This window comes from Eublepharis macularius, chromosome 1 (assembly GCF_028583425.1).
Source record: "Eublepharis macularius isolate TG4126 chromosome 1, MPM_Emac_v1.0, whole genome shotgun sequence".
Taxonomy (NCBI): Eukaryota; Metazoa; Chordata; class Lepidosauria; order Squamata; family Eublepharidae; genus Eublepharis; species Eublepharis macularius.
Window position 1 is genome coordinate 128,996,241 of NC_072790.1, and position 24,373 is coordinate 129,020,613.

At 42.3% G+C, this 24,373-nt stretch overlaps 1 protein-coding gene across 2 annotated transcripts in view; it reads left to right on the forward strand.

The window, feature by feature from the left end:
• MTHFD1L (methylenetetrahydrofolate dehydrogenase (NADP+ dependent) 1 like) overlaps nt 1-24,373 on the forward strand; it is a 253,352-nt gene that overhangs the window by 17,197 nt on the left and 211,782 nt on the right. For both annotated transcript variants that reach the window (XM_054988191.1, XM_054988183.1), the window contains exons 8-9: nt 10,880-10,988; nt 24,189-24,280. In XM_054988191.1, coding sequence (XP_054844166.1) covers nt 10,880-10,988; nt 24,189-24,280 — 201 coding nt within the window. The remainder of the gene's footprint in view (nt 1-10,879; nt 10,989-24,188; nt 24,281-24,373) is intronic.

The following is a 24,373-nucleotide window of genomic DNA, read 5'->3' on the forward strand; positions in this document are numbered from 1 at the left end:
GTCAGCAAAGCCTGGGTGGCTGCTGTGTGGGTGGAAAAGTTTGGATTTTCCAGGTCCTACCCACATAGTAGCCATTTCCTCTCCCTACTGCAGAGGGTTTTTCTTTTTTTAATCAGTAATTTAATAGCATTATATCAACAATACCATTATACCAAAATATGCACTAGGTTCTTTGAATGTCCAGCTTTCATTTTTTTTTAAAAAAGCCTCTAGCCCTTTTCCTTGTGGAGATATATGGAAAAAAGTGTATCTCCACAATGAAATGGGCTAGAGACTTTTTTTTATTTTTGTGAAACCCAGGAACTGAGAGAACTTTGTGCCTATTTTAGTATAACGGTATATTGATATAATGCTATTAAATTGCCAATTTTTCAAAAAAGAGAAACTTGCAGTGTGGAAGCCCTGTTGATTGGGGTGCCAACTTTGGGCTGGGAAATTCCTACAGACACAGGGTTGGACCTAAGGGAAGGTGGAGTTTGGGGAGGTAATGGACCTTAACAATGTATAATACCAAAGAATCCACCATAGCAGCTTTTTCTCCAGGTAAACTGAGCTCTGTAGTTTGGAGGTAGGGTTGCCAACTTCTAGGTGGGGCCTAGGGATCTCCTGGAATTACAACTGATTTCCAGACTACAGCAGTCAGTTCCCCTGGAGAAAATAGCTGATTTTGAAGGAGGACTCTTAAGGTGTTATATCCAGCAAAGGTCCCTTTCCTTCCTTAACCCTGCGGTCCCCAAGTTGTACCCCAAATCTCCAGGAATTTCTCAACCCAGAGTTGGCAACCATATCTGGAGGTCAGTTGAATTTTCAGGAGATCTCTAGGATCCTCCTGAAGGTTAGCAGATAGGCTTGCCAGGTCTCTGTGCCCCCCCCCCCCAAAGCTACTAACCTGGCCAATGTGGCAGGTTTTGGAAGCTCTATATAAAGCAGAGTTTTTCTGACAAGCCTTTAATAATCTTTGTATTTGCTTTTTCTGTCTTTGAACTCTTGCGTTTCTGCAGTTTTTAAATCACTCAAGAATTCCTATTAGGTCAGTATCATTTTGAAAAAAGAGAGGCTCCAATCTAGAGATTTTCACACTTAGCGGAAGACACAGTGTCTGCTGCCCTGTATGAGAATCACCTCTTGTTTTCTCTTGCAAGACAGCCGATTAGTGTTGCCATCTCTGACAGCACAGATCATATTAGGATCGGGAAAGACTATGGGAAAATTAATTCCACCACCCTTTTGCTGTTACATTTGGCAGCAGCAAATATTAGAGTTGCCAGCTCATGGCTGAGAGAAGCCAGGAGCACTACTGAGGCTGCGGCTGCCTGCGCTCCCTCAGCGGCCGCCTCTGAGGTGTGGGGGCCGGAACAGGGCCCAGCCAACAACACAAGCCCGCCTGGCATCTGCCTCACGCTGCCAGGCCGAGTGGAGCCGAGAGTGGGGTCACAGCTACCCACGCCCCCTCAGTGGCCGTCTTCAAAGTGTGGTGGTGAGACAGGGCCTCGCTCCTGGCTCCACTCGGCCCGGCAGGGTGAGGCAGACACCGAGCAAGCTCATGCTGCTGGCTGGGCCTCATTCCACCGCTGCACCTTGGAGGCGGCCACAAAGAGAGCATAGGCAGCCGCAGTCTCAGCAGCGCTCCTGGCTCCTCTTGGCCTGGCTGGCAGCTCAATCTCACCCGGTGTCTGCCTTGCCTTGCCTTGCTGGGCTGCAGAGCAGCAGTGGGACAGGGCTGTGGTTGCAGGGGGGAGAGTGGCAAGGGGCTCTGTCCGACCTCTAGCACCTGAGCTTCTGAGCTGGGAAGCTGGCATCTGTGCAGAGCAGCCTTGGGTTAGTGGCGGCTTGGCCAGGCCAGGGCAGTGCGAGCTTGGCCGGTGGCCACCTCACCCTTCTGGGCTGAGAGGAGCTGAGAATGTTGCCGGGGCTGCTGCTGCCCATTCCAATTGGTCTGCATTAGAGCAAAGCTCTAATGTGTTAGACTGACTGCTCTCAAACTTCAATTGATTTCAATGGGCTTTTACATGGAGAGCCAAGCTGCAAGTCAGACTGGATGCCTACACTTCCCATCAAAACTTGAAGGAAACTGACACGTGTCCAACTTGTGTCAGGCATCACTTGTAGCTTGGCTCTGTGTAACTGCTAACTGGATGCTTGGTAGAGTAGCAGACTCAGGGAGTCTACCACTAATTCTATGCATTCTGTTGTAAACGAAGTATTAATGAAATGCTGATGAAGTGTCTCAGTGATCTTTGCTAGGAAATTCCAAGCTTTTTATTATTTAATGAAAATGTCAAGCTTTAAAAACTGGATCACGTATCCCTATGTCCAGAGCCAGAGCCACGGCTCGGACTGGGAGCCCCCACCCTCACAGGCCCAACACTCTCACCCCGCGGTGGGGCCTGTCTGGAGGGCCTCCAGCAGCAACGCCAGGAGTGCAGGAGCAGCCAGGCAGGAGCGCCCACTGTCCCGAAGGCAGGCACGCCGGGAGAGCCAAGCCGTGGCCGCACCGAACAGCTGAGCAGCAGAGCAGAGGGAGCCGATAACCCAGAAGTCAGCCAGAGCCTTGCCGCCGCCAAGGGAAGCCCGTGGCCACGGATGGCGTTCCCTGAGGGGCATCAGCCCCTTCCGGCTGGGAGTGGGGGGAGGTGCTGGGAGAGCTTGAAGGGAGGCGGGCCGAGCAGCAGGAAGCCAGGATGGCCGAGGCAAAGCCCCGGGATTGGCCACGGGGGTGAGCCGTCTGGCTGCCCATTGCTCGAGCCATGAGGTTGGCTTTGGGGGCAGGCTTTTGGGGTGGAGGGAGGGCTATCACTTAGGAGGGAGGGATATAAGGTGGACAGGAGCTCCTGACCAAGGAGGAAAGTGGAGGTTCTGTCCCTGAAGTAAGGACCAGACCTCCAGGCAGGAAAAGGGGCAACTGCAGAGGAGAGGGTTTTCTTCCCCATTGTGTACCTCCACACCTGAGCTGAGGCCTTGAGGGAGCATCCACCAGGGGACTGGGAGGCCTCGGCCAGACCCACCAGGCGGTCTGGGTGGCCTGAGCAGGAACCTTCCCAGGAGAGGGACCGCTAGTGACCCGCCAGCGCCACAGCCGAGGAGCCTGCCAACACCCTGAGAAATGTTATCGAAAAATACACTGAATGACTTTACTTGCTTTTGAAACACATTCTCTGATCCTGTTCCCAACAAGGAACATGCTAGTGGGTATTTAACAGATAAAGGGTTGGATCCAATGATTTGTGCTGTCAAGAATTGTAAAATTCCCCAAGGTATTGTGTGTCTTCACTTTTAAACCCACCCACCCCAGTTTCTGACCCTAGAACAGTTGATTCCTAGGGTCACAGGACCCATGTGGAGTAGTAGCCACGCAGATTGGTGGGCTGCAATGAGTAGGGGGAGGCAACAAAAATTGCTCCTCCTGCTTTATCCATCAGTGGCCGTCTGCTCACAGAAGAGGCATTTGCACTGATAGAAGAGACTGGAAGGATGATTTTGTCCCATTTCTCCCAAGCTCATCACAGCCCACTGATCCACATGGCTGTTATTCCATATGAGTCCCGTGACCCCGGGAATCAACTATCCTGGGGTGGGAAATGGCTTCTGAGGGAGAGGAAAGCAAAGAAGGATGGACAGTGACTGTCATCACCTTCTGCTGACTGATGGCTGGATCCAGCCTATAGACACAGTGTCCCTGATCACATGTTACAGTGAATACACGTACAGAGGAGCCACTTGCTACACCAGTGTGTAAGAAACAGCCAATTTGCATTCATTTGACAAATGAAACCAGGGAATAGTATCTGGATCAGTGTGGGGGTTTCAATCGTGTATTCAGCTGTAGAGACGTGGAATCTAACATGAGAACTACTCAATGGACATATAAAGAAAAATCCACACTTGGTTCAGTGTCACTTGTGGGCTACTGTGTATTCCTGGCTAGAGAAGACTGAAACCATGTCCCATCTACAAAATCCAGGTAAAGTTAAATCAGAATATAAAGCTTCAATGGCTAAGATGACTAAATTTTTTCCTTGTTTTGAAATTATTTATTTCTGTTTCTGATCATAGTCCATTATTCCTTATATTTTCAAGTTGCCATATACTTATTAACCTAAAATCTGCCTACATCAATCTTAGCAAAAATCTGCCCTCATTATACCCATTAATATTTTAACTTTACAAATAGAAGCTTCTAAATTTGATCATGGGGTTTTTACAGTGTCTTTTTTAGAAACTGATTCCAACTCTAGAGGAAAGCAGTATTTATGCAACCTTCCACGTAGGAAGGCTGTGCAGTTATATGAAATATACCCTTATGGTGTGTCATTATCATTGCATATTTGGCTTACAGTGCCTGCATTACTCTTCTTAGAATTTAGACTTTTATCTTGGGAGTGGGCGTTTCTTCTAAGCCTACTTCAGTTTAAATCTCATTTGAGGTAGTTTGTATTCTGCTGTTAGCTAAAGTGTCAGAGTATTTATTGGCATTAACCTTCCCCAGACTGGAGAAAGAAAATACTAGAGAGATGTTTGAGTCTAGAGAGAGTTCTATCTCCTCTGTTCCTAAGATGTTGCTTAAGTGATAGTTTGTTTTGTGTGACTTTATTTCTTTCTTTGCATTGTGATCTCATTAATGACACTTGAAACCAATTCTACAACATGCAACTAGTTATCCTTTGCTCGCATGTTAGCACTTCTCTTATCTTCTTATAGCATTTGGGTGTAATTACCTGAAGTGTCTGCTTTGTATCAGATTTGCTGTCCATTTGGAAGCCATATGGTATGTTTTCAGGGGGGTGAACTTGATTGTTTCATTGGCCCATCCACCTCTAACATAGTTTTAGGTGTAATAGACTAGACTACTGGGCAGCTCATTCAAAGTCTTCTGGGTAAAAAAAATATTGTAATACTGAGTTTACAGAATGATTAAAACTCCTGTCTAACTCCTGTCATAACTAAAAAATGACAACTATCTGAGAGTTTAGTGAGATTTGTGCAGCTTCCCCCCCGTCCCCGATTGTCTGTGCTTTCTGCCAAACAATGAATGGTTTGTCTAAAGAGGCTTCTTGTTGCACATTAATTTTTATTGAGTAAGTATTCTTACTTAAGCAGTATTGGGAAGCAGTGTTGGGAAGTGGTGTAGCCTTTGCGTTAGAGTGCCAAAACCCCTTCCCAGTTAGGAGTAGGGTTTATTTTTGAGGGAACACATGTTATGGAAATGCATGAATCTCATGCAATGGGACAAGCAAAAAGGTTACTCTACATGGGTCAGACTTAGAGTTGCCAGCAAATGGCTGGTACCCAGCTGGGGGGGCAGGGACATGAGGAGTGCTGGCATCATGAGCAGCGTGATGTCACTTTTGGGGAAAACAAAGTGACATTGCTCTGGGAACCACTAGAAATTGTGGTGAAACCATAGAGTTTCTAGTAACTGCTAGAGTGAAGTGATGTCATTTCTGAGTTTTCCCTAGTAGTGATGTTGCATCACATACAATGCCAGCGATTTTTAGAATTTTTTCTGCTGCCAGATCAAGCAGCAGTGGGAAGAACAGATTATAATCCTGGCTAGACCGTACCAGCATATTACATGGAAGATCTCTATCATCTTGCAAAGATACCAAGCAAATGGACATAGTTGGGAAAAGGACAGTGAGTATATCTACATATACACATATTTAAAGCAGTTAATAGTCATTTCCTGCCCCCAGGCCCTTTTAGAACTTCTGTGAATGTTGTTATTAGGAATGTTAGCAGGGCCTTCACTAACCTAAAATTCTTAGGACTCTTTAGTGTAAGACCAGGCAGTTAAATTGGTATCAGTTTCAGTTTGCTTGTTATGATTAATCAGCTGATCATAAGAAATTAGTATAAATTGTATGATAGTATGATAATATGCCAAGTGTAGATAGTTGAGCAGGGAAGGAACAGCAACAGAAAGGAAATGCATGTAAGCAAGGTAGAGTTATCTGAGAAATCCTATTAATTATATATTAGAATATTTATATCCTGCCTTTCAATTTTAAAATTAACAGTCAAGATGGCTTACAGTAATGATGAAATCCATGTAATACCTTTTATTATGACCAATCAAATTCACACAAAACATTGTACAAGATTTTGAACTCACCAAAACTGTTTGTCAAGCTGGATGTTAAAAAATTTAAAAAGAGAAGAATGGAAAGCAGATTCTTTAAGTCAGGTGTTAAGGTCTGATCTTGCATGCATCTTCTGTGGGATGCAGACAGGCATCCAACTTTACTGCTGGAGTGGTGTCACTTTATGGCACAAGTTATTATGATGTGTTTAGGTTCTGTATTTGTGAACATAAAAGCAGTTGGCTGAGTCAGTTGTGTTTTCACTTGACCTTTGCCTAAGTTTTGGGGTTTTCTTTTTTCATTTTACAAACAAATTATATTTCAGTAGAACATGAATATACCAAGTTATTACAACAGTTGGAAGAATATCCATTAGGGACTTCACCTATTGAAGCACTGTGGAAATGAAGGGAAAGTACAGGGGAGAATTTCCCATTAGATTAGGCCAACAGTGGTAAATGTCATTAGGCCAACAGTGAAAAATAATTAGACCAGAGCTTATGCTAGGCTAGAACATTCTTTGTTACATGCAAACATTTTTGTGTGGTTTTGGCATGAGAAACAAGCAATCCACTCCTCCAACCACAGACTGTCAGTGTCTTACGGGAGGAAATTATAAAGTTAGTGTTGTTATTGAGTGTTTTGTTTTAGTAAATGCAAAAATACTTAATCACATAAATCATGGCAATAGAATAGCACTGTTCCTCTTCCATTGCCATCATTCAGTTGCTGTGCATACTGCGTCTCCTCTGTCACGGCTATGATATAAACATTCAGCAGATTAGTTAAAGCAGTAGCAGAAGTGCTGGCCATAATAGAAATAGCTACACTTTTGAGTTCTTTGTTTTCTCACCACTTTACCACTTTTACATTCCCAAGTGCACTCCATGGGAATCCAAGCCCGGTCGATTTAAGAGCTCTTTCTCCAACAGCCCATTTGTAATTATATTGGGAGGTAGGCAGCTCTAGATCCAGCATCCTAAAATAGTCTGCTATGAAAGCCTGAAATAATTCATGCTGCATGGGAAAGTGAATATGTTCTGGGCTTAAGGTTTTTGTAACCAAGCAATCTAGGCAGTTTCTCATGTAAAACTTATTACTCTTAAGCAAAATTCTTATTAAATGAAACCATATCAAAGAAGAATTAAAAATCCTCCAACACGATAAAATAGCTTTAAAAAAGCATACTTCAGTACATTCCTTTCTTTGCTGCATGGCTTGGGTGGAATTGTCAAATAGGGTTTTACTAACAGCCGTTAGGCCTGTGTGGGTCCTGTAAGATTCCATCTTTGGCCCCTGTTGTCTTTACCAACTCCATGAAACTGCTGGGTGAAGTCATCCAGAGATTTGGGCTGGATTGTAACTAATATGCTTATGACACTCAGCTCTATCTCACTCATCTACATAATCCCAAGGAAGCTGTGGAAACCATGAACAGGTGCCTGGAGGCAGTTTTGCATGCTAATAAACAAGCTTAATCCTGACCAGACAGAAGTGCTTCTGGTGAGCCGAATGTCTGACTCAGGCTTTAAGGTGTCACCCTTTCTGGATGGAGTTGCATTCTCTTTGAAGGAACAGGTCTGTAGTCTGTGGGTTCACTTGGACCCTGGCCTACTGCTGGATAAGCAAGTGAGCAAGATTCAAGTCTAGTAGCACCTTATAGACCAACTAGATTTCCAGAGTATGAGATGTTGAGAGTCAAAGCTCCATTCATCAGATACAAGGAGTGGAAAAAAGGAGGGAGGATAAGCAAGTGGCAGCAGCTTTGGTAAGGAATGCCTTTTACCAGCTTTGGCCAGTAAGCCAACTACAGCCTTTACTGGGCAGAAAAAATCTGACTGCTGTGGTACATGCCCTGGTTACATCTCGATTAGATTTCTGCAGTGCACTCTGTGTGGGGCTATCCTTGAAAAGTGTTCAGAAACTTCAATGAGTGCTGAATGCTGCAGCCAGGGTGTTGACTGGAGTTGGTCATAGGGATCATATCGCTCCAGTCCTGGCTCATCTACACTGGTTCTCAATCTGTTTCTGGGCACAATTCAAGGTGCTAGTGTTGACCTTTAAAGCCCTATAGAGTTTAGGGCCAACATACCCAAACTACGTCCTTATGGACCTACCTGACCACTAGGGTCATCACCAGAGGTCCTGCTTCAGGTGCCCCAATCTTCTGAGATTAGGCAGGTGGCAACTCGGGACAGGGTATTCAGTAGTGGCACCAAAACTCTGGAATATTCTCCCAGGGAGTCTTGTCTGTCTTCTTTTGTTGACACCATTCTCCAGTGGACATTTTTGTTTCATTTGGTGTTCCTCAGTGATCCTTCCTTCCTATTCAATGTTTTAATTGCTTTTATGTTTTTATTATGTTTTATGATGTGGATTTTGTTGGTTTTAATTATTTTTAAGATGTGATTTTTATTATATATGTTTTAATTTGTTAGCAACGTTAGTGACTCTCATGAGGACAGAAAAACAGGATATAAATTTTGTAAGATAAAATAAATATGAACATACATATTCCTAGGATCCAAAAAGGCACAGACTTCATATAGCCCTTCCCTCATCCTAGAGCAATTACTGCTTGCATGTGTGTCTCATATAGACAGTGAGCAGAAAATAGAAAATCCTACTGGTCCTATTTCTTTTTGAATATATAAAACTTCCAAGTATAGGGAAAGGGTAACAGCTTAACCCCAGTAATGTGGACCAATCAGTTCTTAGCAGTTGAGACTGAAGATGGGTGTACAAAAAGACAATCAAGGAAACCCATTCAAAAATGAAGATTTACAGTGCAATCCTATGCAAAGTTACTCCATCCTAAGCCCAATGCACTCAGTGGGCTCACACTGGATTAATTTTGCACTGTTAATCTTTCATGCTAATTTTACTCTATAGTTTCAGGAAGGATGTTATTATGGAGCTAATATAGCAAGGAATTGGGGAAACTCTCCTACCATATTTTCAGTATTTAAGATTATTTAAAAGTAAATGGGTAAGTATTAACTATCTGATCTTTACAGGGAAGAAAGGGAGATGACTATGAATTGCTCTCTATGTAGCACAAGACATAACAAGTAGTAGGGCTGATTAAGTGTGCAAGCTTCATGATATCAAGATGTAGTTTGGGGATACAAAAATTGTACTATATTGGTGAGGAGAGGATCATCCTACCACATAATGATCCATTGTGTTATTCAACTTTGGATAAAGTCACAGAAACAGATGTGTAGCTGATGCTGAAGAAAAGATCCAAAGTTAGGTCCTTTACCAGGATTGACAATTCCACTCTATATGACAGTTCTTTAGCAGAACTGACAATTCCACTCTATGATGAAAGTCATCCTTTAAGATTTTCATAATATGTCACGCTTCTTCTCCCATGATTTACAGTCTAGTTATATTTATGGAAAAATGTTTTCTAAATTCAGTAGCATGTATCCAACCAATCCATGTATAAATGTTCATACTACCTCTTCCATCCACCAGAAAGATCATTCCTGGGTTCATGGGATCCATGCACGTAACAACCACATGGTTGGGTGGGCTGGAGAAAGGAGGGATACGGTGACGAAATATTTTTTTGAAAGTTTCAATTTTCATAGCACTGACCTGAATAGCCCAGACAAGCCCAGTCTCATCAGATCTCAGAAGCAAACACGGTCAGTTTTGGTTAGTTATGGGAAGGGAGACCTCCAAAGAAGAGCAGGGTTGCAGAGACAGTCAGTGGCAAACCAGTTCTGTTAGTCTGTTAGCCTTGAAAACCCCAGCAGGGGTTGCCATACATCAGCTATGACTTGACAGCACTTTCCTTCACCACCAAATTCTCATAACCATTCAGTACTCTGGTACATGCATTGGAAGATAGGTCAAAGAAAACACGTGTTGTTCTTATGTACTGATAAATTATAGTTTGTCATTACAGTAAAGAATGTGGGGGCTCCTTATGCTCACACATTCCCTTCTCTCTGCTGTCACACACAGTTCAAAAATAAATAATTTTCTCTTTAGTGGTAAGACATTGTTTGTTGTCATAGAGACTGGGAAGGGCCATGGCTTCTGCTTTGCATGCAGAAGGTTCCAGGTTCAACCCCTCTTATCTTCAGTTGAAAGAATCAGACAACAAGTGATGTGAAAAACCTCTGCCTGAGACCCTGGAGACCTGCTACCAGTCAGAGTAGACGATACTGACCTCAATTGACCAATGGCCTGACTCAGTATAAGGAAGCTCAGTGCGTTCAGACAAACTGCAAACTATGAAATACTCTGTTCTCTGGAAACTAGGATTCCAAGCAGTAGAGTAATCTTGGTGTATAGGAAAGAAAAAAATCATTGTTTGTGGCCTAGCCATAAACACAAACCAGAGTTTGGTATGCAAGTGAAAATCATTATTTTCTGAGCCGTGCGGGGGTGGGGTGGGGGGAGTACATGAACACAAGACCCCCCCCCCAGGCTTACTCCACAAAAAACAAACTATGATTTGTCATTACATGTGAACTATACTAACACCATGTCAGTTAATTATTTATTAATTATTTAATTAGACCTCATAGGGTTTTTTTTTTACTTTCTTGAACATTCACTTGGCAAAACAGAAAAATAACCTTTTTTTTAAGGATTCTTTGTGCATTACCTGACAGTAATGCACATACATACATAGTTTCTTCATACAAACTTTTCTGATTAAAGTGGATTAAGTTGATTAAAAATCAATGTTGTGCATCAACCTGGAAATATATACTGAATTTTATCTTTTAACTAAAAGCTTTATCCATTGTATTTTCCTTCTCCCAACTTGCTTTTAGCTTCATGATGCTGACTTGGTGGTAGTAGGCAGTACCAAACCCAAAGACATTCCAGTTACCTGGATTTCTGAGATGACTGCTGTGAATTGTTCACATGACTTTTTGCATGGTGAGTTCCATTCATGCTGCATAATATTATATAACCAATGTGTATATATCTTCAGCTTTCAGACAGCCATCTTTATGTCCTCTTCAGCTCTTTGTCCAATATTTTTTTCTGTCAGAGGAAATCTGATGAATTGGGGCCAAGTCAGAAACTTGTGATTCTTGTTTTAAACCCTTTCTGGGTTTTAGCAGTCTGCTGATTATTTTTGTTGGGTACAAAAATGGACATGCCCAGCAACCTATACAGTGATGATACAATGTGACCCTAACTTTGATGTGTACCAACACTGCTGTCAGGTTGCAGTGCTAGGGCATTTAGTGACATCACACAACGTCTCAGTTAGAGAAGTCTGTTTTGTGTACTGCCTGTACAATGTCTGTGCACCGTCGTGCATGTTTTTGTTATATCCTGTCTTCTGGAATAACCTGAAAAGAACAGCAGAAACACTTTTTTAGCTATTTTTATAGCTAAATAATTTTTACTGTTTCATAATGGGGAGGGAAATGTGTGTGTTAAATGCATGCATCTGTATGAAACACATACCTTTGACATGAAAAATGTGCTTAGTCAAATTGCAGAATATTTATTTATACCTATTCTAGTTGCATGCTGGAAACTATAGCATCAAAAGAGGCAACAAGCCCCTTCAAACATTTCATTTTTTCATATTTATATTAAATTCTTATTTAATTAACATTTCCAAGATGATGTCTGGGGTTATCTCATAGTTTAAGAATGCTCTGCTTAATATAGAATCATAGAGCTGGAAGGGGTCTTACAGATTATCTAGTCCAACCCCCTGCCCAATGCTGGAACAGCCTGAAGCATACCCAACAAGTTTTCATCCAGCCGTTCCTTGAAGACTCCCAATGAGGGGGGACCCAGGGCTCATTTGGAGGGGGAAAGCGCCAGAACGGCATTCCGGTAGTGCTGAAAAGTGGCCACGTGGGTTGTGGCCCCACCCATGTGATTCCTTTTCCTCCCCTCTGCCTCCCCTCCAAAGGAGGCTAAGCTGCTTCAATTCATTCTGCCGCTTTATTTTCACTGGTGACTCGTGAGAGAGTGAGTGAGGGAGGGAGTGAATGAGTGCAAGCTGGGCTGCTGGGCTTGGATCTCCAAAGGAGGGTAAGCTGCTTCAATTCATTCTGCTGCTTTATTTTCATTTGTGACTAGTGAGTGAGTGAGTGTGTCCGTGCAAGTGGGGCTGCTGGGGCTGGCTCTCCAGAGGAGGGTAAGCCGCTTTGAGTTCATTCTGCTTTATTTTCAGGAAATACCTGGAGATTTTTGGGGAAAGGGCCCTGAGGGGTGGGTGTTGCCTTCTGACACCCTTCCGGTGATGTCAGGGTGTGTGGTAAATGCTAATGAGTTCCTGCAGGTCTTTTTCTACGAAATGACCCCTGGTGGTGACCTATCACATCCCTAGGCAGCTGATTGCACTTCTGGATTATTCTTAACGTGAAAAAGCTTTTCCTAATGTCCAGCCAGTACCTTCCCTCCTGTAGTTTAAACCCATTCTTTTGAGTCCTATCCTCTGTTGCCAACAGTAACACCACCTTTCCTTTCCTTAAGCAACAGCCTTTTAAATACTTAAAGAGAACAATCATGTCTCCCCCCCAATCTCCTCTTCTCCAAACTGAACTTTCCCAGGTCCCTCAGTCTTTCCTCATAGGGCTTGGTCTCCAGGCCCTTGATCATCCTGGTTGCTCTCCTCTGCATACGTTCCAATTTGTCCACAACCTTTTTGAAGTGAAGCCTCCAGAACTGTACACAATACTCCAGGTGGGGCCTGCTCAACATGGTATATAGTGGGATAATGACATCCTGTGATTTGGATGTTATACCTTTGTTGATACAACCCAGGATTACAGTAATCCCTTTACACCCTCATCTGGATCATTTATAGAAATATTGAATATGTGACATCTGTGAAATCACATCAGAGAAATGCTGCTATGAGTCAAAAACTGCCATTGGTCAATTTTTCTTATTTCATTTTTGGTAGCTGTTGTTTTACCTGATGTACCCATTCTTATAATCCTATATTAAATCCTTTAATGAGAACTACATAAAACTATGCAGGTGTAGAAATGGTCAGTAAGGTATGCACACCAGAAAGATTCAGTTTTCCTGCTTCGGAATTTCCGAAGCAGGAAAGAGTCGGAAATAAGCAATTTCCAAAGCAGCAAGCCACTTTAGAAATCACTTATCAACCCGCTTCAGTATGCTCCATGAAGACTCGTTGCACACCGAAACTCCCACCCCACTTATTTCACCCGATGGGAGATGGAGGAGGGGGTTCTTTCCTCCCTTTCCCACTGGGTGAAATAAGCGGGGTGGGCACTTCCCATGCTTCAGGTGGGAGGCGGTTGAAGTTTAAAGGCCTTTGGGGGGCTTCCCCGGGCTTCAGCTGGGAGAGGGATATCCTCCGCCTCCAGCTGAAGTTTAAAGCCCGTTTTGGGGCTTCCCTGGCTTCAGCTGGGATGGGGGAGACTCCCTGTCTCCCAGTCTCAGGAGCTTTAAATTCAAACTTCAAAGCTGGCTGCAGCTGGCTCCAGTCTTTGATAGGGCTGAGGAATCGTGTGTGTGTGTTGTATCTGAGGGAAACCTACTCTTTTGTAACAACAACAACAACAACAACATTGGCTTTATATACTTCCCTTCAGGACAATTTAATGCCCACTCAGAGCGGTTTACAAAGTATGTTATTATTATCCCCAGAACAATCACCCTGTGAGGTGGGTGGGGCTGAGAGAGCTCCTAGAAGCTGTGACTGACCCAAGGTCCCCCAGCTGGCTGCAAGTGGAGGAGTGGGGAATCAAAGCTGGTTCTCCAGATTAGAGTCCCGCCGCTCTTAACCACTACACCAAACTGGCTCTTTTAAGCAAGAACTCTTGTGACTCTCACACTCTCCTACTTTTTATTTATTGTATTTGTTATTTATGGTCCACCTTTCTCACCAAGACTCAAGGTGGATTACCCAATGTAGTTCAATATGATCAACAGCTGAGATACTGAATAAACAATAACATAGAGTATAGATTGCAGAAATTTGAAAAGAGAGAAATCTGACACAGAGCTGAAACACTGTTGAAACAAAACATAAGCAATTTGACATGACATAATAAATGACAGTAGCAGACAGTGCTCAGTAGTATAGTCTACAGTTCCTATCCCTTTATCAAAGCATCTCTTTGAACCAGTTCCTTACACCACAGCCCTGTTACCTATCTAAGGCCCTTCTGAGTAATTCAGTGTTGCACAGTTTGCAGAAAGCCAGGGTAGTGGGAGCTTTCCTGACCTCTTCAGACAGGCCCTTCCATAAGGTATTCTCTGTTTCATTTATTTTATTAATCTCTGCAACATAGTTCTGTATCCTGTGTGTGTCAGTGAATAAAGCTTGTCTTTGTTAAGATATAAAAAGATTGACTGGTTTCCTGCATGTGTTCCTTGGCTGTGATCAAGGTTAACAAAGAGCCCTGTTTGGTGATTCTCCTGCCATCTAGAAAGGGAGGTAAACCAGGATAGCCCATAATGGCCTTGGTCCCTCATATCTACAGAAGCCTGTGATTCCCTATGCTACAGCAGAGCAGCTTCATTTATCTGAACAGGGCCTTCTGCAGGTGCCACCCTACAAAAGAGCAAAATCAACAGCCTCCTGTACTCTTACCTTCTCTGTTGTGGCCCTCTCCTTATGGAGGATTTAGGCAAGGCCACACCCTTGAGGTCAGAGGGCATCCAAACACCAGGGAAGAGAGAGAACACCCCACATAATGGAATGTCCTCCCTCCTCTCCTTTACTGAGGCCTTGCCCAAGGTGTGTTGGGGAAAAGGGAGATGCTTGAGGGTACACATCCCTTGGACTGGCAGAATCTGACACAGCTATGAAAAGGCTGTAGAAGCAGGCTTTACATTCTGTTCTGTAAAGGTCTTCCCTTTTGTCATCTTACTTTTAAAAAGATTATCTCTTCTTGCATGAGACTATTTGCAGTATACACAGCTTTACTAATATAGCTAGGAATGGAAGGAATATTTTTTTTATCCCCACCCACAACCACTCATGGCTACTTGTACTTCTAGTCAGAATGGTAAACAAGCCCCTTATCATGCACTGCTTGAAAGAGCTTTGGGGAAAGCCCATATGTTATTTCTGCTGGTTTAAATAAGGCATATAACATTAAACCATGTAGGCTGACACGTTTCTGTGAAACACAGATACTTGACTGTGGGGTGGGGGATGAGACTCTGATTTGATTCCTCCTCTTTGGTATTATTCTGGCTGAGATCCCAGTGTGGCCTCACTGTAGGTGTCATGAATTTATGGCTCAAGCTGTCTGTGTTTTGAAACTTCCAGTGAAGTGCTCCAAGTACTAATCTACATTTAAATTTTCCAGAAGACTGAGTTTGAAAGACAGGTGTGAACATGAACAAAAGACTTTTGAAATGTTTTTATACTTGTATGTGTTCAGTGTTAGTATAATCTTTTTAAAAAATGACTTGATTATCTTTGCTACCAAAAGTTAAGATTATAGTGTAATAACATTTAAGAAGAGTTACAAGATGAACAAGGTTGTGTAAACAAAAGGAGAACTCAAGTAGCTGACACGACTAGAGGCAAGTGTGGCAAGTCGGTTGCCCTCCGCCTTCTCAACTAAACTCTGCTTTCTCTATGCTGTATTTGTTTACTCTGCAACCAGCTTCAGCCAGCGGATTTAGACTTTTGTTTTTCTGGACATGGGGCTTTGGTTTCATGGATGCTTCTGAATGCTTAAATTCTTTCTGAAGACTACTGTTAAGCTGCAGGCTTTGTCTGTTTGCTTCAAACATGTACTTCCAAGCCAGAGGACATTGTGGGGCGAAGCAGAGAAAGCCAAACTGCAACAGATCTCTGTTCTGCTTCCTGTGGACTGCTAGGCACTCGTCTTCTAAGCAGGTCATATCTCTTGATGTTCTTGGACTGAGAAACGCACCTGTGTTTTCTGCATTTCTGTGACCTCGAGCAACAATTCTAGTGCATGTGAATGATTATTATTTTGGCTTAATTAACACTGAATATAACATTGTAACCTTTTGATGTTTCTCACCAAGCCATACATATATATAGGGACATCTTGTAACATCTCTGTTTTCATAAAACAGTGACGGAAGGGTGATATCTTTTCTAGGAAAACAAGAGTCTGGACTTATCTATTCCCCACTGGACAAGTGAAAACTTATTCAGTGCTTTGGGATGTTTTAATCCTAGTAAAGGTAGTTTATTACCTACTTTTTCTCTTGGATTTTTTTCCTGGTGGATCATCATGGATGCCTTCATAATATCATAATAAAGGTCATTGCTACACTCCACCCCCATAATTAAACTCTGCTTTTTGTATGCTATATCTGGTTACCCTTCAGTCAACTGTCATTTACAAGCCAGGACAGTTATGATCTTTTGTTTAAAGATGTTGTGAGGCTGCTCTCTCACTGGCGCCCCCTCCTGACAGCCTGCTATCCTGCCAGTTCTCCAGTCAGGCATCCTCTGGCCTCAGAAGGGCAGGGAAGGGGGTTGCACCACCTCGTTCCTTCTTCTACTCTGGGAGTGGTAGCATGCTCCAGCTGCGTCTCCCTGCAATTCTTCCTTGCCATCACAGGAACCTGACTTTAAAGGCCTCTCCTTCTCTGACCTCCCTGGATCTTCTCCCAGTCACCACCCAGCCTCTCTGAGTGGCCCTTCTCCAAGCCTGATGGAACGGCTGGTTAGCCTCTGCAGTCTCCTGGCCCCACCCACTCTATCCCAGCTAGGGTTGCCAGGCCCCCTCAACCTCCTAGCGGGGGGATTGGGGCCTGGCACTCACCTTCGGGAGGGGGGGTGCACGTGCGCAAAGCGCACGTGTGTGCACGCTCCCGCAAGAGTGATGACGTCACTTCTGGGAAGTGACATTATCATGCGGCGCTCCTCCCCCGCCGGAGCGCACCCATGTTCCGCAGGGGCTTGGATCAGGGCCGCTGCAGAGGGCAGGAGCACTCCTGCCCTCTGCAGCGGCCCAATGCAGGCCCAATCCGTGCCAAAACAGGCTCATTTTGGGAAGTGATGTCATCATGCGGAACATGCGCCCCCGGAGCATGCCCACACTGTGCATCATTAGTGTGGGTGTAGAACTGCCGACAGCAAAGTCAATGGGGAAGCCTCTGATCACTGGACCCTCCAGAGATGTACTGCAGAAACTCCTGTCCTAGAGAGGCAACAGTGAAGGGACATCAAAATACAGGTCTTGTAAGGAAAATAAAATTGGCTTTGTACTGATTTATGGTCCAACTTTGATTTGAAATTTGGACTTCCGATGTCACAGGATCATACTGGCTTTTTCATCTAATTTATGGCAGAAGGAATTCTTCCCACTCAACATTTTAAAAACCTTAGTGGCAGAAAAACACCTCTTCTGCTGACCAGAAACTCTTCATATGGAGGAATGCAACATCAAATCTTCTTCAAACTGGTCTGCTGAGTTCAGAAAAATAAATTTGGTGTATAAAATTATGGCTTGCAGATGCCTTTGAAATTGCTTATTTATTAGAAATGTGTGAATCCCAAGCTCTTCTCAGTTATTATCAAGACTGCAAGTTTCTCTCTAAAAATTACTTGCTTCTGCCAGGTTTTCTTGTTGGTCTTCCAAAGTGTACTCATGGCACCTCTCAGCTATAAATCTTTTACAGTGCATGGGTATGACACTAGAAGGCAGTTTTGCTTCCTTTTTTTTTTTTTAGAAAAGTTTTTTATTGGGTTAGAACATTATTATTTTTACATTACATTCAATTTTCCCCAAATTTTTCGTTTCTACCCCCTCCCTTTCCCCCCCTTTTGTTGACTTCCAACAGCTTTCCCACCCTCTGTCCCTTTTCCCTTACTTCTATTAAATTCCTCTGTCTAAAACAGATATACATTCTCCATTATATTAAGCAGTACATCTTTAACTCCTTTACTTATTATACACCCAAACTATACGTCTTTAGATAAACAATTTATCCCATTTTCCAGTTTTGAATATTTCTGTATATCATAAACCTATATATCATAAACCATAAAAATTTCCCACATTTAAATCAAACAATTTGATTTGTTCTCTATATATTACTCATTTCATCTTTTTATGGTAATTCTATATAACTCATCACATAATCAATCAATTTAACTCTTCTGTGCATTCAGTTTGGTGCATATAAATCTTATCAAAGAAAGAAAATATTGTTAATTACTCAATCCTCATGTTTAAACCTTATCATTAATTATTCTCTATCAATATTCTATCAATTAACCTATACATATCTATATATATCTCAATCAATTAATCTAACTGCTTACAAATTCACATTTCTCTTCCTCCCCCGGTAAAGTCACCCCTCTCTTTTATACTTTTATTATACTTCAGTAGTTCTCAAACTGCCACAGTTTTCCTCCCACCTCCCATTTCTTCTCCGGATATTGTTTCAGCTTCTCCCAGTCTGTGTTAAACTGCCCTGAGTCCAGATCTCTCAGTTTTCTTGTCATCTTGTCCATTTCAGCCATATACAGCAATTTGTAGATCCAATCTTCAATAGTTGGCACTTCTTGTACTTTCCATTTCTGCGCATACAAAAGTCTAGCTGCTGCAGTCATATAAAATATCAACGTCCTATGATGGGCTGGAATTCCCTCCATTCCCAAGTTTAGCAGCAGGAGTTCTGGGTTCTTATTTATTTGAAACTGTAAAATTTCACTCATTTCTCTTATTATTTCCCCCCAGAACTGCCTAGCTACCTCACACGACCACCACATGTGATAGAGGGAGCCCTCATGCTTCCTACATTTCCAGCATTTATTAGAAGTGTTCAAGTTCCCTAGCGCAATCTTCTTTGGTGTCATGTACCAACGATAAATCATTTTGTAAATGTTCTCTTTAATATTAGTACATGTCGTTATCTTCATTGTAGTTTTCCACAAGTATTCCCATGCCTCCATTGTTATTTCTTTATTGAAATTTATAGCCCATTTCACCATCTGTGTTTTAACTATCTCATCCTCAGTATACCATTTCAACAGTACTTGGTATACCTTGGATATTCTTTTCTTGTCTTCTTTAAAAAGGGTCTGCTCTAGTTCCGAGTTCTCTGTTCGTATGCCCCCTTTTGCAGAGTCCGAGTTGTATAAGTCTCTAATCTGTCTATACTGGAACCAATCATAGTTAGGTGATAGTTCCTCTTGCGTCTTTATTCTAAGTTTAGATACTTCAATTTTAGTTATTTCTTTGTACGTTAAACATTGTTGTTTATTGTCAACAGCTCTCGGGTCTATCACCTCATATGGAACCACCCACAAGGGGGTTCCTTCTTGTAGGTAAGTTCTATACTTCTTCCAGATTGTATATAAACTTCTCCTTACAAAATGATGCAGGAACATCGAGTTGACCTTTACTTTGTCATGCCATAGGTATGCGTGCCATCCAAAAATTTTTTTATATCCCTCTAGGGCTAATAGTTTCTTATTCTTTAGTGTCATCCACTCTTTTAACCAAACTAGGCAGATTGCATCATGATAAAGTCTCAGGTTGGACAGTTGCATTCCGCCTCTTTCCTTTGCATCTTGTAAAACTTTCACTTTCACTCGGGGCTTCTTGCCTGCCCAAACAAAATCTGATATTTTCCTCTGCCATTTTTCAAATTGTTTAGAGTCTCTGATGATTGGTATTGTCTGTAGCAAAAACATTACTCTTGGTAGCACATTCATCTTAACTGCTGCAATCCTGCCCAACCATGACAAGTTCAATCTATTCCATTTGATCAAGTCTCTCTCTATCTGAGTCCATAATTTTTCATAATTATTCTTGAACAAATCTATATTTTTTGCAGTCAGCTCAACTCCCAAATATTTCACCTTACTAGTTACTTCACAATCCGTTGTTTCCATTAACAATTGTTGTTTCTGCTTAGTCATGTTTTTGCATAATATCTTTGACTTCTTTTTGTTAATGAAAAAACCTGCCAAGTCTCCAAACTCCTTGATCTTGTCTATCACTTTTGGCATGTTCTCCAGTGGGTCTTCTACAATTAACATTATGTCATCTGCAAATGCTCTGACCTTATATGAATAGTCCTTTATTTTTATTCCTCGTATTTCCTCATCTTGTCGTATTTGTATCATCAGAATCTCCAATACTAAAATGAACAACAATGGAGATAACGGGAAACCTTGTCTTGTTCCTTTACTAATCGTCAATTTCTTGGTCAGTTCATCATTCACTACAATTGCTGCAGTCTGGTCTCTATAAATTTCCTTAATTGCTCTGATGAATCTTTCTCCCAGTTGTAGCTTTTCCATAGTGGCAAACATAAAGTCCCAGTTTAAATTGTCAAACGCTTTTTCAGCGTCTACAAAGAAGAAACCAACCTCTTTGTCACAACGCTTGTCATAGTATTCAATAGCATTGATCAATGTCCTTAAATTGTCTCTTATTTGTCTGGCAAAAAGCCTGCTTGTTCCTCCTCTATGACTTCCGAGAGCCACCCCTTCAGTCTCTCCGCCAATATCTTCGCAAAAATTTTATAATCGTTGTTAAGTAATGATATAGGTCTGTAATTTTTCACGTTAGTCAGGTCTTGGCCCTCTTTTGGGATCAATGATATATTCGCTTCACTCCAAGTGTCTGGAATCCTTTGATCCCTAAAAACTCCATTCATCACCTCTTTTAGGAATGGTGCCAGTTCATTGGCCATTGTCTTATAAAATTTAGCCGTAAGTCCATCTGGCCCTGGCGCCTTTCCTAGATTTGCGGATTGTATTGCCTTACTTATTTCCTCATCAGTTACTTCACTGTTCAACTTATTTCTCCAAGCTTCCGAGATTTCTGGAAGTTTGGTTTTCTCCAAATATAATGCTATTGATTCTTTGTTTACTTCTTTTTTATTATACAGCTTAGCATAGAATTTATAAAAGGCTCTACTAATGGTAGTCTGCTCCAGGTACGTTTTATTTTCTTCACAGATTTTATTTATTATTTTCTTTTCCCTTTTCTTCTTCAATTGCCATGCCAAATATTTCCCAGGTTTATTAGCGCCCTCAAACGCTTTTTGATTCAGTCTTTTAAGGTTCCACTCCAATTCTTTATTACTCATTGCTGTTAGCTGTTCTTGAAGAATTTTAATTTCCTGGTATATTTTCTTTTTTCCTGGTCTCTTTTTTAACTGTGCTTCTTTGGCTTTTATTTTCTCCTCAATCTCAGGCAGTTTTGCTTCCCTTGGTGGACACTTTGTGATAAAATTGTCTTTTCCTCTGTTGTAAATTTTATGGGTTGTGCTCCACTCAATCCGTGGTTCGAATGTCCCTCAGCCAATTCAAAGAAGAGACAGATGCAGAGCACTGTGAAGGAAGCAAGTCTGCTAAGTTTAATAAACATGGAGGAGCATCAGCTACACAGAGGGTAAAAGAATCACTCGTGCCCAATGCTCATCAAAGCTACAATAGCTATGCAAAGCATTTTATACCCTTTGGTTCATAACAATGTTAGGGGTCCCATTGGCTCGGATATAATTATGAACCCCATTGGTCTGTGTAGGTGACAATAAAGTGGTCCCTTGTTGGAAGAATAACTCTGGTCAACAGCATAATTACAATATTTCCCAATTAGCATTGCTTATCACATTAGTGCATTGTTTTATCTTTTAAAGGAACATCTCTCTTCCTCTCTCATGCTTTCCCATTCATAGATCTCTTATTATTTCCTTCTCCCCGGACAATGTAACATTTTGCCAAGGGCGCCTTAGTGTCGCTTCAGCAACCTTGTATCTTTACAGGCAAAGATTGTCCCTTCGAGTACCATGGGAGGGGAGCGCTTTCCCCTCCTCAGGAACGTGATAGAGACTACATGGGGTACCCCTTTTCTGTTACTTGGGACTTCTTGTAGCCTTGGAAAGTTCTGTTAATCTAATTAACTTGAAGCCAGCTCAGTTCTCTTGCTGAGTGGTTTATTGCCCGCTCCTTGTCCAGGACTTTCCTGTCTGAAAGTAGCTATTCTGATCCTCCCATTTGCAGCTGGCTTTCCGTGTCTATCTTTGACTATTCTATGGATACATTTAGCATGAATAGTTCACAAAGAGATTTCTCCTACCGTTCTCCTACCACAGAACCCCCCCCTTCTCCTACCGCTCGCTCCACACCCCTCAGTGGCACCAGCCTGTCTGGGGTCACAACGCTCACGACCCGCATGAACCGGGCCTGAAAAAGTCGTGGGGGTTCATTAACTTGTGGCTCCACAAACCGTGTGTTAATGAACCGGCCCAGTTCATGCGTTTTTGGGGTCATAATTTTGATTCATGCCCACCTCTAATTACGATCCTTCCCTCATTGAAACAGAAATTAAAGAGGGTGTTTGTGGAGAGCTGGGGAGGGAGGGAGTGGCCAACCAATGAGCTCCAAGAGAAAGAAAAGGGGTGAGGAAGAGAGAAGCAATACAGGACTAAGAATTCTGCACACACGTAAGACACATCAGCTGTGCCTCAACAGCGGCTTCAAAAAGAAGTCTCCGGAGAAAAGACAGGGAAAATTTGATTCTGCATCAGTTCTGAAACACTGGAGATCAAGAGAAGCAGAATGAAATCTGAATCACTGTAAATTGACTATGGAATGGGCCTTGGATAGAATAAAGTTTTTCAGTAAAGAAGTTTAGAACTATATAAAAGCATAACACATTTTGTTAAATCAAAAAGAGTCCAGTAGCACCTTTAAGACTAACCAACTTTACTGTAGCATAAGCTTTCGAGAATCACAGTTCTCTTCGTCAGATGCATGCATTATTTGTTGGGCTTATTCAGTTATGTTTCAGTTGTTAATTAAATTGGTAATTCAATTAAAGGCCAAGCTTTTACGCTTGAGGTGATTCTTTGGCCTTTCCATATCCTTAGGAATCCCACAGTATAAGTGTGAGCTCCTTTGGGAAACTCCAGTTCTTTCGCCAGCTTTCCTGTGAAACGTAGCTTTGAGACAGATAGTCTCAGTTTAAAGTGTTCATTAAATTCATTCTTTCTAACATATATTGAAGGTATTGGCTACCACATACAAAGCTTTATGGCCATGGTCCCTCATATTTGTGGGACTGCCGCTCTCCCTGTGTTCTGCCATTGCAGTGTCACTCATCTGAACAAGGCCTTCTGTAGGCCCCACCCTCTCAACTGGAAAAATCAACAGCTGCCCATACATGCATACTCTCTGTAGTGGCGCCTGCCTTATGGAACAGGCTTCTTGAGAAGGTCAGGAAAGCTGCCACCACTCTCCTAGCTTTCTGCAAACCCTGTAAAACTGACTTATTCAGGAAGACTTTTTTTTACAGATGTAATAGGGCTGTGCTGTAAGGAAAGGGTTCAAAAAGATGTGTTGGTACAGGGACAGACGATAAGCTATATTATAGTGTACTGTCTGTTTCTTTAAGTATGCTCCTACTGGATAGTTCTGTGCTGTTTAATATATTATGTTGATCTGCTTGTGTTATGTTTCAGCATTGTTTTGATCTCTGTCAGATTTCTGCTTGTTTTCAAATATCTGCAGTCCTTCCCTATTGTATTATTTACTGAATTTCCCAGCAGTTAATTTTATTGACTTATACTATGTAACCTGCCTTGAGTCTCAGTGAGAAAGGTGAACTATAAATAGCATACATACATACATACATACATACATACATACATACATACATACATACATACATACATACATACATACATACATACTAGGGTTGTCAGTCTCTAGGTGATGGCTGTAAATCTCCCGGAATTACAACTGATCTCCAGGCCATAGAGATCAGTTCTCTTGGAGAAAATGGCTGCTTCGGAGGGTGGACTCCATGACATTATACCCTACTGTGGTCCCTCCCTTCCCTAAATCCTGTCGTCTTCTTGCTCCACCCCTCAAATATCCAGGAATTTCCCAACCTGGATCTGGCAACATTAACTCTATCGCATTATATCTTGCTGAAGTCCCTCTCCTCCCCAAACCCCACCCTCTCCAGGCCTCCCCACTCCATCTCCAGGAATTTCCCAATCTGGAGCTGGCAACTTTAATACACGTGTGTGTACATACACACATGTTGCATACTGAGAGGTGGACAGTTACTTGTAATCTTGATGGTTGTGCATTTTTTCTTTTCCGATCACATTCTGACTTGTTTTTCCCAATTAAATTGTATTTTTTCCATTTTACAGGATGGTATAGTCGTGGCGAACAGCCTCCAAAACACAATGACCAGACCCCTGGTGAAGTTGTAGATCAACTGGCAATGGCAATCTGCATGCAGGTTAGTAAGACATTGCAGTACTTTTTTTAGCGGCGCTTTCTACCCTTTAAGCTCTTCCCCCGTGCCTCCAGCCAGCTGGAGAGGGGAAGAGCT